At 38.6% G+C, this 13,407-nt stretch overlaps 1 protein-coding gene across 1 annotated transcript in view; it reads right to left on the bottom strand.

Annotated features, from left to right (window-relative positions):
• The window catches only part of uvrag (UV radiation resistance associated gene), a 66,753-nt gene that overhangs the window by 17,883 nt on the left and 35,463 nt on the right, over positions 1-13,407 (bottom strand). The window contains exon 13 of the mRNA XM_058086811.1: positions 5,142-5,217. Within this exon, the coding sequence (XP_057942794.1) occupies positions 5,142-5,217 (76 nt within the window). The remainder of the gene's footprint in view (positions 1-5,141; positions 5,218-13,407) is intronic.

Raw genomic sequence — 13,407 nt, 5'->3', positions numbered from 1 at the left:
AGCTCCGATAGAGCAGCTACACACAATAACCCGCACAGAAAGCTTTCTACATCTTCCAGAATCTGCACCTATTCAATGTCCTTGTATCTGTTTTCATTGAATCCACCCACGCAAGCACGGGGAGAACATGCAAACTCCACACAGAGATGGCCGAGGGTGGAATTGAACCCTGGTCTCCTAGCCGTGAGGTCTGCGCGCTAACCGCTAGACCGCCGTGCCGCCCTGATACCTGAACAAATAGAGACTAAGCCAAAAGTCGAACCCATGCCATAGCACACTTAGCCCACGGTTGCCACTCTTACTGGGCCGAGGGTCCTCTGATGTCGGCTTCAGACCACCAACGCCCGGATATCCCGGTGTGAAATTGCCTAAAGATCATGGAAGACTCCCCCCCCCCCCCGAGTAGACCGAAACAAAACTGAACCCTGAGCTGACCCGCTTGGCCAGTAACAGATTTGCCGTATTTCAGTTCCAAATACTCGGCTTCCTGTGCCTGAGGCTCGCAAAATATGATACATCATGCTTAGTGACTGAGAACTAATTGTGCTCAGCCCCGACTTCGAAAAATCTGGATATTGTGTATAGCGTTGGTTGTCGTCTAATCACCCCCATATGGCTGTTTCACAACAAAGTAGCCTGCCAGTGGATGAAGCAGGGGGATACGGAAAGCAGGCACACGCCCAACAAACGGTTGTCCTCAATGCTATATGCCAGTGATTGATTTTCAACCACTGTGCCGCGGCCCACTAGTGTACCTTGAGAAACCGTCAGGTGTGCCGTGAGGAATTATCCAATATCACTTTTTATAATTAACATTTATTAATCATCATTTGCAAATATTATGTCAATAGCCATGAATACATGGACCCAAATATTCCAATTGCATTTGGTTTATTTGCTCAAACGGAAAGAATTGAACAGGGATGGAATATTCCTTTAACCAATCCGATTGAGGTATCTTGTACCCGCTCAAACGGAAATTTGTCAGGGTGCGTTCTTCTTCGTGGTGTTTTTCTTCTTCTGTTGTTTATTGGCGGTTGGCAAGCAGCTTTCGTGTGCATTAGCGCCATCTGTGGAACAGAATCTAAACCCTTCTATACTTTATTCACAAGTCCAGTTTTATTAAAAAAGAAAATATATATCTATATAAAACATGTCCCGAGTTTAATTATAAAATATTAGCAAGATTGAATTTGATCTTTTCCTGTTTAAATTGATCCCGGGTGCGTTCTTTCAGCGCATGCTCAGATATTATGACGTAACACGCAGATCCAGACGTTCTTCACTTTTAAAAATGGAGGCCAGCAATCGGCACTGGACTAAGCAAAGTTTGTTTTTGATTCAAAGTAAAATTTCAAGACTGGACAGACGAAAAACTGACAATACGGAGTTATTCCAACAAGTGAAAGAAAAACTATTACGTGATGTTGATGTTTACGTTTTACTGGGCATGCCCTATTGACTATTCTGTTTGATTTTCACGCCGCATGTAGACAAGAGATTGGAATATTCCTTTCTATGGATACCATTGTTTCCCGAAAGGTCATTGGGAAAGAGAAAAAGTGGTCATGTAAAAACTGTGGCGTGTCTGTGGTGTAAAGACTAGCATAGCAATGTAATATTGGTCCGTGTGGCAACACCTACCCTGTTCCTCCGATAGACTTATTGATGCACGTGTGAGGTCGTGGTGACATTTTGGAACATTTTTGCTTAGTGGTGTGCCACAAGATTTTTCCAATGTAAAAAACGTGCCATGGCTCAAAAAAGGTTGAAAAACACTGCTATATGCTATACTTCAGTTATTGGGTCAATGCTATAGACCCAATAACTTGGTTGCTTGGTTGGAACGGTTTCTGATTTTTCAAAATATAGGTTGCCTGCGATTGGCTGGTGAACCGTCCAAGGAATACACAATACAGACACTGGGCAACCAATGGCGACATGACATCCGAGGCAGAAGGTGACCAATAAAAACAAGGTCAGAAATGTTATTACAAGTGGCAATACAATCTGTTGCTAAAACCCCCGTGTTCACTGTTTAATAACGTCCACTGCCAAATAAAACGCGGACATTAATGAGAAACATACCAAATAGAGCCTCTCGATCGAACATGAGTGCGAATGGTCTCTAAGTCAGCACCTTTAAACCCTGACTTCACTTTTTTTTTTGTATACTTCTCTGTTTTCAAACGCTGATTTATTAACACAATCATGTGGAAGTTGATTATGCATGTGGCACTTGGTACATAGCTTTGGAAATAACTTTGGTAAATCATCCCTAACACGAACATCCAGGCACAGATGGAATGCATAAGACAACCCTTTGAATGAGAAAGCTGAAATTTCATCCTGAAAAATAAGGATGCTCCTCCTTAAGCTGTCCAAGCAGAGCACCCCACTGTGTCAAAAGGGGGGAAAAAAATGATGAGCAAGCTATTAGAAGACCCTTTTAAAAAGAGAACTGCTTCCATTACTTACTATTCATGTCCTGTGTTATTAAGTCGGATGCTGATGGGAAGATTACATACAGATGTCCCAAACAATTACCGTATTTTCTGGACTATAAGTCGCTCCGGAGTATAAGTCGCACAAGGCCAAAAATGCATAATTAGGTAAAAAAAAAAACATACATAAGTCGCATTTTGTGCGGGTAATTTATTAAAAAGTGCGACTTATAGTCCGGAAAATACGTATTTGAACGGAAACGATTCTTTTTTCAGTTGATTACAGTATTTTCTGGATAAGTCACTCCCGAGTATAAGTCACACAAGGCCAAAAATGCATAATTAGGTTAAAAAAAAATTAATAATTAAAAAATACATACATAAGTCGCACTGGAGTATAAGTGGCATTTTTTGCGGGTCACAAAAAATAAACATGAACAGAAAAGGTGTCCAGTGTTTATGTAACATAACATAACATAATATCATTTATAAGTCGCTCTGGAGTATAAGTCGCAGGAACAGCCAACCTAGGAAAAAAAGTGCGACTTATAGTTCGGAAAATACGGTATTTGGACAGTAACGATTCTTTTTTCAGTCGATTACCGTATTTTCTGGACTATAAGTCGCACTGGAGTATAAGTCGCATTTTTTCCGGGTAATTTATTTTAACTACTTGACCAAAACAGACATTACGTCCACTTGGAAGGCAAGTTCTAACATGAATAAAAGAATCGAGAACAGGCTGAATAGGTGTAAGATATGCTAACACAATGGTTATTCAGCTACACAAAAAATAAACATGAACAGAAAAGGTGTCCAGTGTTTACGTAACATAAACACTTTTTTTCATTTATAAGTTGCTCTGGAGTATAAGTGGCAGAAACAGCCAACCTATGAAAAAAAAAGTGCGACTTATAGTCCGGAAAATACGGTATTTTGATGGTAACGATTCTTTTTTCAGTCGATTACTGTATTTTCTGGACTATAAGTCACTCTGGAGTATAAGTCGCACAAGGCCAAAAATGCATAATTAGGTAGAAAAAACATACATAAGTCGCACTGGAATATAAGTCGCATTTTTTGCGGGTAATTTATTTTCCAAACTACTTGACCGAAACAGACATTACGTCCTCTTGGAACGCAAGTTCTAGAAGTCTCTGGACTATAAGTCGCAGGAACAGCTAACCTAGGAAAAAAAGTGTGACTTATAGTCCGGAAAATACAGTAGTACACTAATTACTAAATTGTGAGGAAATGTGTTTAGGAGGAAAAAAAACTGACCAATATGTTTTAGCTTCAAAAACTTCAAACTTCAGTAATCTGTCGAGTCTGGAATCCAGCCACAATCTGGCACAAACTATCTCCAGACTGGGAGCCAATGAAACATTTTATATGTATGATATGTATCATCTGCAATGCATTGCTGGGATGCAGCATGTGCTTTTTGTCCCATCGTGTTCAGTAGTTTGAAAATCAAAGGCAGAGCAAGGCACATCTTCACAGAAATATTATCATTCATAAGTCTGAGTTAACAGGCCAGATATGTTAGGATGTGAAAATCTGAAGCACAGACATGGATAAAACTAAAACAACATGTTCCACGATGAAGACTCCATTTCCAATTCAAAGACAAATGCACAAAAATATTTAATCCGATGCGCTCATCCATTCAAACATCGGAATCACAAACCACAACAACCAAAGATAAGCTCGATTATGCCACCAAAATCGGGTAACCACGCTTGATTTTAAGTTCGTTCGAAGCTCCAGTACCTTTATGGTACCTGAACATGTGCCCCCATGCCTCCTTTGGACGTTCTGGAGTTCCCCACATGTCGATCCAGTGTGTCAGTTTTAATTTCCCATCAAGACGCCACCGGAGTCCCAATCAGAAACACATTTAAAAAGGGAACTCGGAGAGCCCATATGAAGACAGCTTGAACTTCATGTTGTCAGCAACTATCAGTTCTTATATACGTCTTTACACAATGAGAAGCATTTCAATACCAGAAGTCGGTCACGTCAACGATTGGGACATCTGGTGCATAATTGCCTCACGTATGGATAACGGCAACCTTCAAATCCGACGTAACCGCCGGCTATTATAGCTTTTAGCAAAGCCATAGACTGACGTAACTGACAAGTCCGTTTAGTGAACTCAACCATCCGGTTCCATCAGGTGCCGTACAGTTCTGGACGTTTTTTTTTTTGGTTTTTTTTTAAATAAAACTGCTTGACAGATAAAAAATGTTACATAAAACTATTTATATCAAGGGTGCCATTTTGGGGGGCAAATATAAGATGGTATTGCGGGGGTCACTTAAAATGCTAAAACCTATTTTTGCCTTTCTGAATTATGGTTTGTAACATGATTAGAGACCTTTACACATGAAATAACAGCCCTACAATCACGTTTACGCTCTTATTTTTCATTGTTTACACAATACAGAGGACTTCAAGACGGTTGCTAGCCAGCTAACACGCTCGTTAGCTTGTGTGTTGATATTTCACCAATGTAAGCAAGTAAGCAAGTAGACGCCATATTGGTTTGTAACATGATTAGAGACCATTAGACATGAAATAACACCCCTATAATCAGGTTTACGCTATTATTATTCATATTGGAGACTTTGAGACGGTTGCTAGCCAGCTAACACGCTCGTTAGCTCGTGTGTTGGAAGTGTGTTGATATTTCACCTGAGCAATGTTCTTGTTGAGCAAGTAGACACCATATTCAAAATGAAACCGCTCTCCTCTGGGATACAAAGGGAACCTGTGAAAGACAAGAAGACAAAGAAAAAACATTCAAGATTATTTTGTCTGATTTGGCATCGACAACATGAGAAGCAAGACGACTCAACATTGGGTTGGACTAACTCTACACATTAAAGTGAGGGGCAGGAAACGTTTATTGCGTGGCGTCTTCTCGGTAAACAAATACAACAAACAATTTGTTCCAGAAGACCCAAAACTAAACGAACCGATTTTTTCCATTAGAATTTATGTAAATCCAGGTGAGAAAAACGACTGAATTTAAGAACTAACTCCTGACAAAACAGGAAGATGACGTCCGTGTGCTGTCTCGGCCTCACATCATGTCTTTGGATCAGTCACGTCAACAATCACGTCTACAAAAGACAGTAAAAGTAAGCCTAAAGATTCATTTTGAATAGTTTTAGGCATGTAATGGTAATGGTGATGGTTTAATTTAATTTGAACATGCATCAGATTACAATTGAATGCATCACATAATCAGTTCACAGTTCCACATGTCCAAAAGGAGTAGGAAGAAGCAAAGCTTATTAAATCCTACCCCTCCATCTGGTACTTTTACAATCAGTAACTGTTACATTTGTTCACTTCCTGCTTTCCTAATATAATTTTTTTTTAATTTTATTTTATTTTTTAAATTGATTTAATTCATTTTTATTTTTTAATTTTCTTTTAATTTTTTTTTTTAAGTAACTGTTAGGATATTCGCTGTTACAAATCAGTAACTGTTACATTTGATTTTATTATTTTTATTTATTAATTTTTTTACATTTTTTGTCACGTATCGAAGTACATTTACAGTCAGTAACTGTTAGATTTGTTCACTTCCTGCTTTCCTAATATAATTTTTATGTTTTTGATTTAATTTTATGTTTTAATTGATTTTATTAATTTTTATTATTTTTATTTTTTTGTCAGGTACCGACGTACGTTTACAATCAGTAACTGTTACATTTGTTCACTTCCTGCTTTCCTCATATAGATTTTTTTTTAATATATATTTTTTGTCCGAAGTACAAGGTGATATGACCATACAATGACATAATGGGTACCATAGTAACCATCAATATCATCCTTTATCAACTGACTCGTCATCCTTGTATTTAGCAAACATCAACTGCTTGTTTTGTTTCTTGAATTGGCTCATCGTTGTGCATTGTTTGATTTCCTTACTCAATCCATTCCATAGTTTGATTCCGCATACTGAAATGCTATGTTAAAGGTCAAGGTAAGCTCAAAGATTCATTTTGAATAGTTTTAGGTATGTAAAACTATAAGATTGTATTCTGTGTTAACCAAACCCCTGTGACCTTAAAAACGAAATCCGTACTGAACCGTGATTATGACATACTTTCTATAAGGGATACAAAAGTATGAATGTTGATCTCTCTTTATACATTCTGGCTCCCTGTTGTTGAACGCTCCCATTCATGTAGCCAGCAGCGTTTACAAAGGAGAATACTTTCAAATGTTTGAAGAAGCTGGCCCTGCAACCATAAGCCCCATCCACCAATGCCATCTCCATACCTAGCTAAACTGAAATATCAAACTGTCAGAGATGGAGTCCAAACAATCTGATCATTCAGACCATTCCGAACACATACAATCTTCCCGAGCTATACGGTGGGAAAATCCCATAGGTGCCAGCCAGATGTCTCGGTCAGAACTGCACAAGAGGTGCCTCTGAGGTAAGATATGCTGAGGGGGTAAGTTGTCTTTGAACAAGAATTTAAAGGCCGCAGTCATCCTTTTCTGTTATTACATGCCTGTATCTCCAGATCTTGCTCGGGGGGGGGTAAGGGGGGGCTAAACAATAATGAGACACAGAGAAGGCAACTCTACAGACCGGGTGGGGCTTTGCACAACTCATACATACATGTTTGCACCAATATACTTTTGGAGGTGGTGGGGGTTGCTCATGCTTTTCTTGGTGACCATGCTCCCAACTCCCTTGACATGTTAAACTAGCTACCAGCTACTGTGCTATATATATATACTATATATATATTGACTACATATTATATATTGTATATATATTGACAGTTACTATGGTACCCATTATGTCATTGTATGGTCATATCACCTCGTACTTCGGTACGTGAAAAAAAGAAAATAAAAATAAATAAAAAACATAAAAAAATAAAATAAAAATAAAATAAAAAAACTTAAACTATATTAGGAAAGCAGGAAGTGAACAAATGTAACAGTTACAGATTTGTAACAGCGAATATCCTAACAGTTACTTTAAAAAAATAATAAAAAAATAAAAATAAAAATTAATTAAATAAATTTAAAAAATAAATAAAAATTATATTTGGAAAGCAGGAAGTGAACAAATGTAACAGTTACTGACTTGTAACATCGAATATCCTAACGGTTAAAGATAAAATAAAATAAAAATTAATTAAATAAATAAAAAATAAATAAAAGTTATATTAGGAAAGCAGGAAGTGAACAAATTTAACAGTTACTGATTTGTAACAGCAAATATCCTAACAGTTACTTAAAAAAAATTCAAAATAAAAATTAATTAAATAAATTTAAAAAATAAATAAAAATTATATTAGGAAAGTAGGAAGTGAACAAACGTAACAGTTACTGATTTGTAACAACGAATATCCTAACACTTACTTTAAAAAAAAAATAAAATTAAAAGAAAATAAAAAAATAAAAATGAATTAAAATAAATTTAAAAAATAAATAAAAATTATATTAGGAAAGCAGGAAGTGAACAAATGTAACAGTTAGTGATTGCAAAAGTACCAGATGGAGGGGTAGGATTTAATAAGCTTTGCTTCTTCCTACTCCTTTTGGACATGTGGAACTGTGAACTGATTATGTGATGCATTCAATTGTAATCTGATGCATGTTCAAATGAAATCAAACCATTACAATAATGACACGGTAACCATGGATACTGTCAAGTAAAAAGATGTTTTAGCCAGTCGAGACCCGATACAGAGCGAGACACCCCAGAGGTCAAAAATCCCAGCACTAGGAAATAACTAACAGAACACCAACAACCCAACTGACTTTCTTAATGTTGCTTCCGCACCAAGAGATGTTATGTTTTCCTGATGACGACGCATGAAAAGGAAAACAGAGCCACTTCCAACACACCCAACACACACGGGCTCCGCCGTCACAGCCAGGTGATTAATGACTGCTGTCTGCCGCCGTCGAAAAATCACACTGGAAAGACTCCGGTTCACCAAACACCAGGAATTCCACCCAGGGACATCCAGTGAAGTCAAATATATTATTACATACCAGCAAGGGGAACATCGAGGGCGGAAGGAACCAACACGTATATGTATGGCTTACATATATATGAGCCAAAGATATGAAGCATATTTAGGAACATTTAGGAAAAACCACCCACAATTCTCCGATGTCATTGTTACTGGAGAGTTGGAGCAGCGAGGCAATGGAAGGAAGATTTCATTCATCCAGTGGCAGCTGTTATACCGAAGCTGTCTTCTACACTAAACACAATTCAATTAATTACATTTCTGGTGGAGTATTCAGCAAAAAAACACAGTACAATGTTTGTTTAAAGGATGAAAAATGAAGAATAAACAGACGATCTTTGGCAGTTATGTGAACTTGCAGCTGGCACGTCGCTTTGTTGTTTAATGTTATTTTTTTATATGCTCAACAAATCAAACCGAATATGACAGGTTACTGTAATCAGCACTCCACTTAATCAAGCATTCGTTAAAAAAGACTGACTGGCTGGTGAAATGTCGAATATTCACATGGTTTCATGTTTTGTCTAGATTTTCTACAGCTGTATTCCAAAATTGCAGTACTTTAAAAACCTCAGAAATCAAATGCAAATACAAATATATGTACCGTTAAAACGCTAATACTCCCAAGACAACACCCATAGGTGAATGCTGGCAGGTGTAAAAAGATCTAACGTCTTTGACAAACTCTAAAAAGTCAGGCTTAAAGATGGACAACATTAGCCATGTATACATGGACCCAAATAGTCCAATTGCAATCGGTTTATTTGCTCAAACGGCAAGAATTGAACCTTTGTATACACGTCATTCCCAAAGAAAAATGTCAATACGGATTCACGGGGGTGGAATATTCCTTTCCCCAATCCGATTTGGGTACGGAAAGTTGTTATGATGCGTTCTTCTTCGTGGTGTTTTTCTTCTTCTGTTGTTTATTGGCGGTTGGCAAGCAGCTTTCGTGTGCATTAGCGCCATCTGTGGAACAGAATCTAAACCCTTCTATACTTTATTCATAAAAAGAAAATATATATCTATATAAAACATGACCCGAGTTTAATTATAAAATATTAGCAAGATTGAATTTGATCTTTTCCTGTTTAAATTGATCCCGGGTGCGTTCTTTCAGCGCATGCTCAGATATGACGTAACACGCAAATCGAGATGTTCTTCGGTTTTAAAAATGGACGCGAGCAATCGGTACTGGACTAAGCTAAGGAAAGTTTGTTTTTGATCCAAACTAAATTTCAAAACCGGACGAACGAAAAACTCGAGTTAATTCGGAGTTATTCCAACAAGTGAAAGAAAAACTCGGGGAAGTCGGTATCACGTGATGTTGATGTTTACGTTTTACTGCGCATGACATCATTGACTATTCTGGTTGATTATAGTGCCGCATGTAGACAAGAGATTGGAATATTCCTTTCCATGGATACCATTAGCCACGTTTACATGAGGAGTTTTTCTCTTTCCGAATGGAATCTTTCCGAAGGACCTTTTCGAAAACAATGGTATAATTGGAAAGGAATATTCAAATTTCTTGTCTACATGCGTCGCTATAATCAACCAGAATAGTCAATGGAGCATATGCGGTAAAACGTAAACATCAACATCACGTGATACCGACTTTTTCAAGTTTTTCTTTCACTTGTTGGAATAACTCGGAGTTAACTCAAGTTTTTTGTTCGTCCGGTCTTGAAATTTAATTTGGATCAAAAACAAACTTTCCTTAGCAGTCCAGTGCCGATTGCTCGCCTCCGTTTTTTTAAATCGAAGAACGTCTCGATTTGCGTGTTACGTCATATCTCAGCATTCGCTGAAAGAAGGCACCCGGGAACAGGAAAAGATAAAGTTCAATCTTGCTAATATTTTATAATTAAACTCGGGACATGTTTTATATAGATATATATTTTCTTTTTTAATAAAACTGGACTTGTGAATAAAGTAATAATAAAGTGTTTAGATTCTGTTTCACAGATGGCGCTAATGCACACGAAAGCTGCTTGCCAACCGCCAATAAACAACAGAAGAAGAAAAACACCACGAAGAAGAACGCACCCTGACAACTTTCCGATTGAGCGGGTACAAGATACCTCAATCGGATTGGGGAAAGGAATATTCCACCCCTGTGAATCCGATTATACAGTAAACCTCGGATATATCGGACTCGGATATATCGGAAATTCGCTCACAACGGACAGATAAAAAAGAACCAATTTTTCTGTAATGCATTTCCAATAAAAATTAATTACATATATCGGATTTTTTATAACGGATTTCGCCTATTTCGGACAAAATCTCCAGTCCCGTTCCAATGCATTTCCATTAAATTTCCCTCACATATATCGGATGGCTGCATCGTGGCGCTCCAATTCGCCGAATCGTGACAGGCCGCTATACGACGTCATTTGCAGCGTTGCCTGCGCGTCCAGGTACATTGGAAACATAGTCAAGGAAGTGCCTTTTTATAACGGATAAAATCCGATTTACGCATATACCGGATATAAATCAGATATATGCGTAAAACGTACATTTTCCGGTATACGCATATAACGGATTTCGCTTATATCGGACAAAACCAGTGGGAACAATTGAATCCGATATATCCGAGGTTTACTGTATATTCATTTGGATTGGCACTTTTCTTTCGGAATTGAGGTGTTACATTCTTTCCGTTTGAGCAAATAACCTGAATGGAATTGGAATATTTGGGTCCCATGTATATGTGGCTATTGTTTTCGGAAAGGTCATTCGGAAAGAGAAAAACTCCTCATGTAAACGTCGCTAATGACCGACTCAAATTAAGGGAGCTAAATTCACCTCAGTACAAGCCACTGCTTTCTTTGTGTGTTTCAAACTCCTCGCCCTGTTTTTTTTTCCAGGAACGCACCTGCTGTCAAAGCCTTTCATGGCAGCGCGTACTATATAAATCACAGCGAGCTGTGATTTTCAATATCTGAGAAATGATTACACAAAGCATCTGTCAGCGAATGCTATTTTAATGGCCGCTGCTGCTGCTGCACCCGAGACCCCAATATAACGCTTTCACCATCTTGGTCGTTGGCGTTAAAAGTGTCTCCTGAGTGATGTGGTGGCTGCTCCGTCTGTCATACAGTGTTTCATCACAGTGCTTAAGAATATCCAGGGGTCTGCTGACCCCCCAGGTCCTAAACCAGTCCAAACTATTTCTGTCTTTGCTTGGGTTTTTGTTTCAAAAACAGAAACGTGCAAAGACGAGCATGATGTCAAGGGAGTTGGGAGCATTATCCTTGGGAATACAAAAATTGATTTCCATCCAAGATGCGGTAATTACATTTTTTCATCATCACTGCTGACAACCATTTATGCTTCTGCATATCTTATTGATGAAAAAAGCAAAATTCCAAAATGTAAGTGCCGCCTCTCGCCCGAAGACAGCTGGGCTGGGGTACACACCCTGGCCAACCAATCACAGGGCATATATAGACAAACAACCATTCACACTCACATTCATACCTATGGACAATTTGGAGTCGCCAATTAACCAGTGGCTTACAGTCTAAAAATAAAGAATTAATTTCAAGAAATGCTGCAAATGTTTGACAGACAGTATGAATGGCCTGCAAGAAAATACGTATTCAACCACAAAACAGTAATTCATTCATTTTCTACCGTTTTTTCTCATAAGGGTCATTGGGGGGGAGCCTATCCCAGCTGTCTTCGGGCGAGAGACGTTGTTCACCCTGGACTGGTCGCCAGCCAATCACAGGGCACATATAGACAAACAACCATTCACACTCACATTCATACCTATGGACAATTTGGAGTCGCCAATTAACCAGTGGCTAATAGTCTAAAAATAAAGAATTAATTTCAAGAAATGCTGCAAATGTTTGACAGACAGAATGAATGGCCAGCAAGAAAATCTGTATTCAACCACAAAACAGTAATTCATTCAGGGTGACGGGGGGTGATGGGGGGTGCTGGAGCCTATCCAGCATCCCAGCTGTCTTCGGACGAGAGGCGGGGTACACCCTGGACCGGTCGCCAGCCAATCACAGGGCACATATAGACAAACAACCATTCACACTCACATTCATACCTATGGACAATTTGGAGTCGCTAATAAACCTAGCATGTTTTTGGAATGTGGGAGGAAAACCGGAGTACCCGGAGAAAACCCACGCATGCACGGGGAGAACATGCAAACTCCACACAGAGATGGCCGAAGGTGGAATTGAACCCTGGTCTCCTAGCTGTGAGGTCTGTGCTCTGACCACTCGACCTCCGTGCAGCCCATTTCATGGTTATATCCCGTAAATTCATTAAAAACAATTTATACAAATCTCCATTTTGTATATTTACAAGTAAACCCTCAGGTATTTTACTAGCTTTAAGGATTGTCACGCTCATTTGTTGGCGTTGCTATTTATCCAGGGCACTTTACCCATTTGTTTTAACTTACACTTTCACTTGCGGTCTTTTGTGTCCTGCTAAAATAGCAGCCAGACCAGCTCCTTATCAAAACAGCCTAAAGCACGGTATCAAAACAGCCGGCCCAAAGAGCTGTCAAGCAAATCCAACCGGGGTAAAAATACTAACATGGCAAATATACACTAGCGTGTCTCTGCTGTTTTAAAGAAGAAAACTCCATACATCTGTGGTTTTTCTACAAAAAAAAAAAAAAGAATACCACGGCATATTCAGAAGAATCCTACGAATACTACATCTACATCCCATCCATACCTTGCCCGGAGATACAGAAGCCCCACCCTGGAGTCAAGTCTGGCAGATTCAAATATAATCAATACGTAATTCATGTACTGAATGTGATCTCGCCTCTTGACAGTGACTCCAAATAATCCAGAAGTAAGACAAATTGCAGTAATACAGCAGAAGAGAAAGTGAGGAGACAATTAAACTGGTCATTTTACAGAGGAATGTAAAAAAATCACACCATTAAAAGCAAT

This window comes from Doryrhamphus excisus, chromosome 11, assembly GCF_030265055.1.
Source record: "Doryrhamphus excisus isolate RoL2022-K1 chromosome 11, RoL_Dexc_1.0, whole genome shotgun sequence".
Classification (NCBI taxonomy): Eukaryota; Metazoa; Chordata; class Actinopteri; order Syngnathiformes; family Syngnathidae; genus Doryrhamphus; species Doryrhamphus excisus.
The sequence above is the reverse complement of the archived record's forward strand: the minus strand, read 5'-3'. Positions and strand labels throughout refer to the sequence as shown.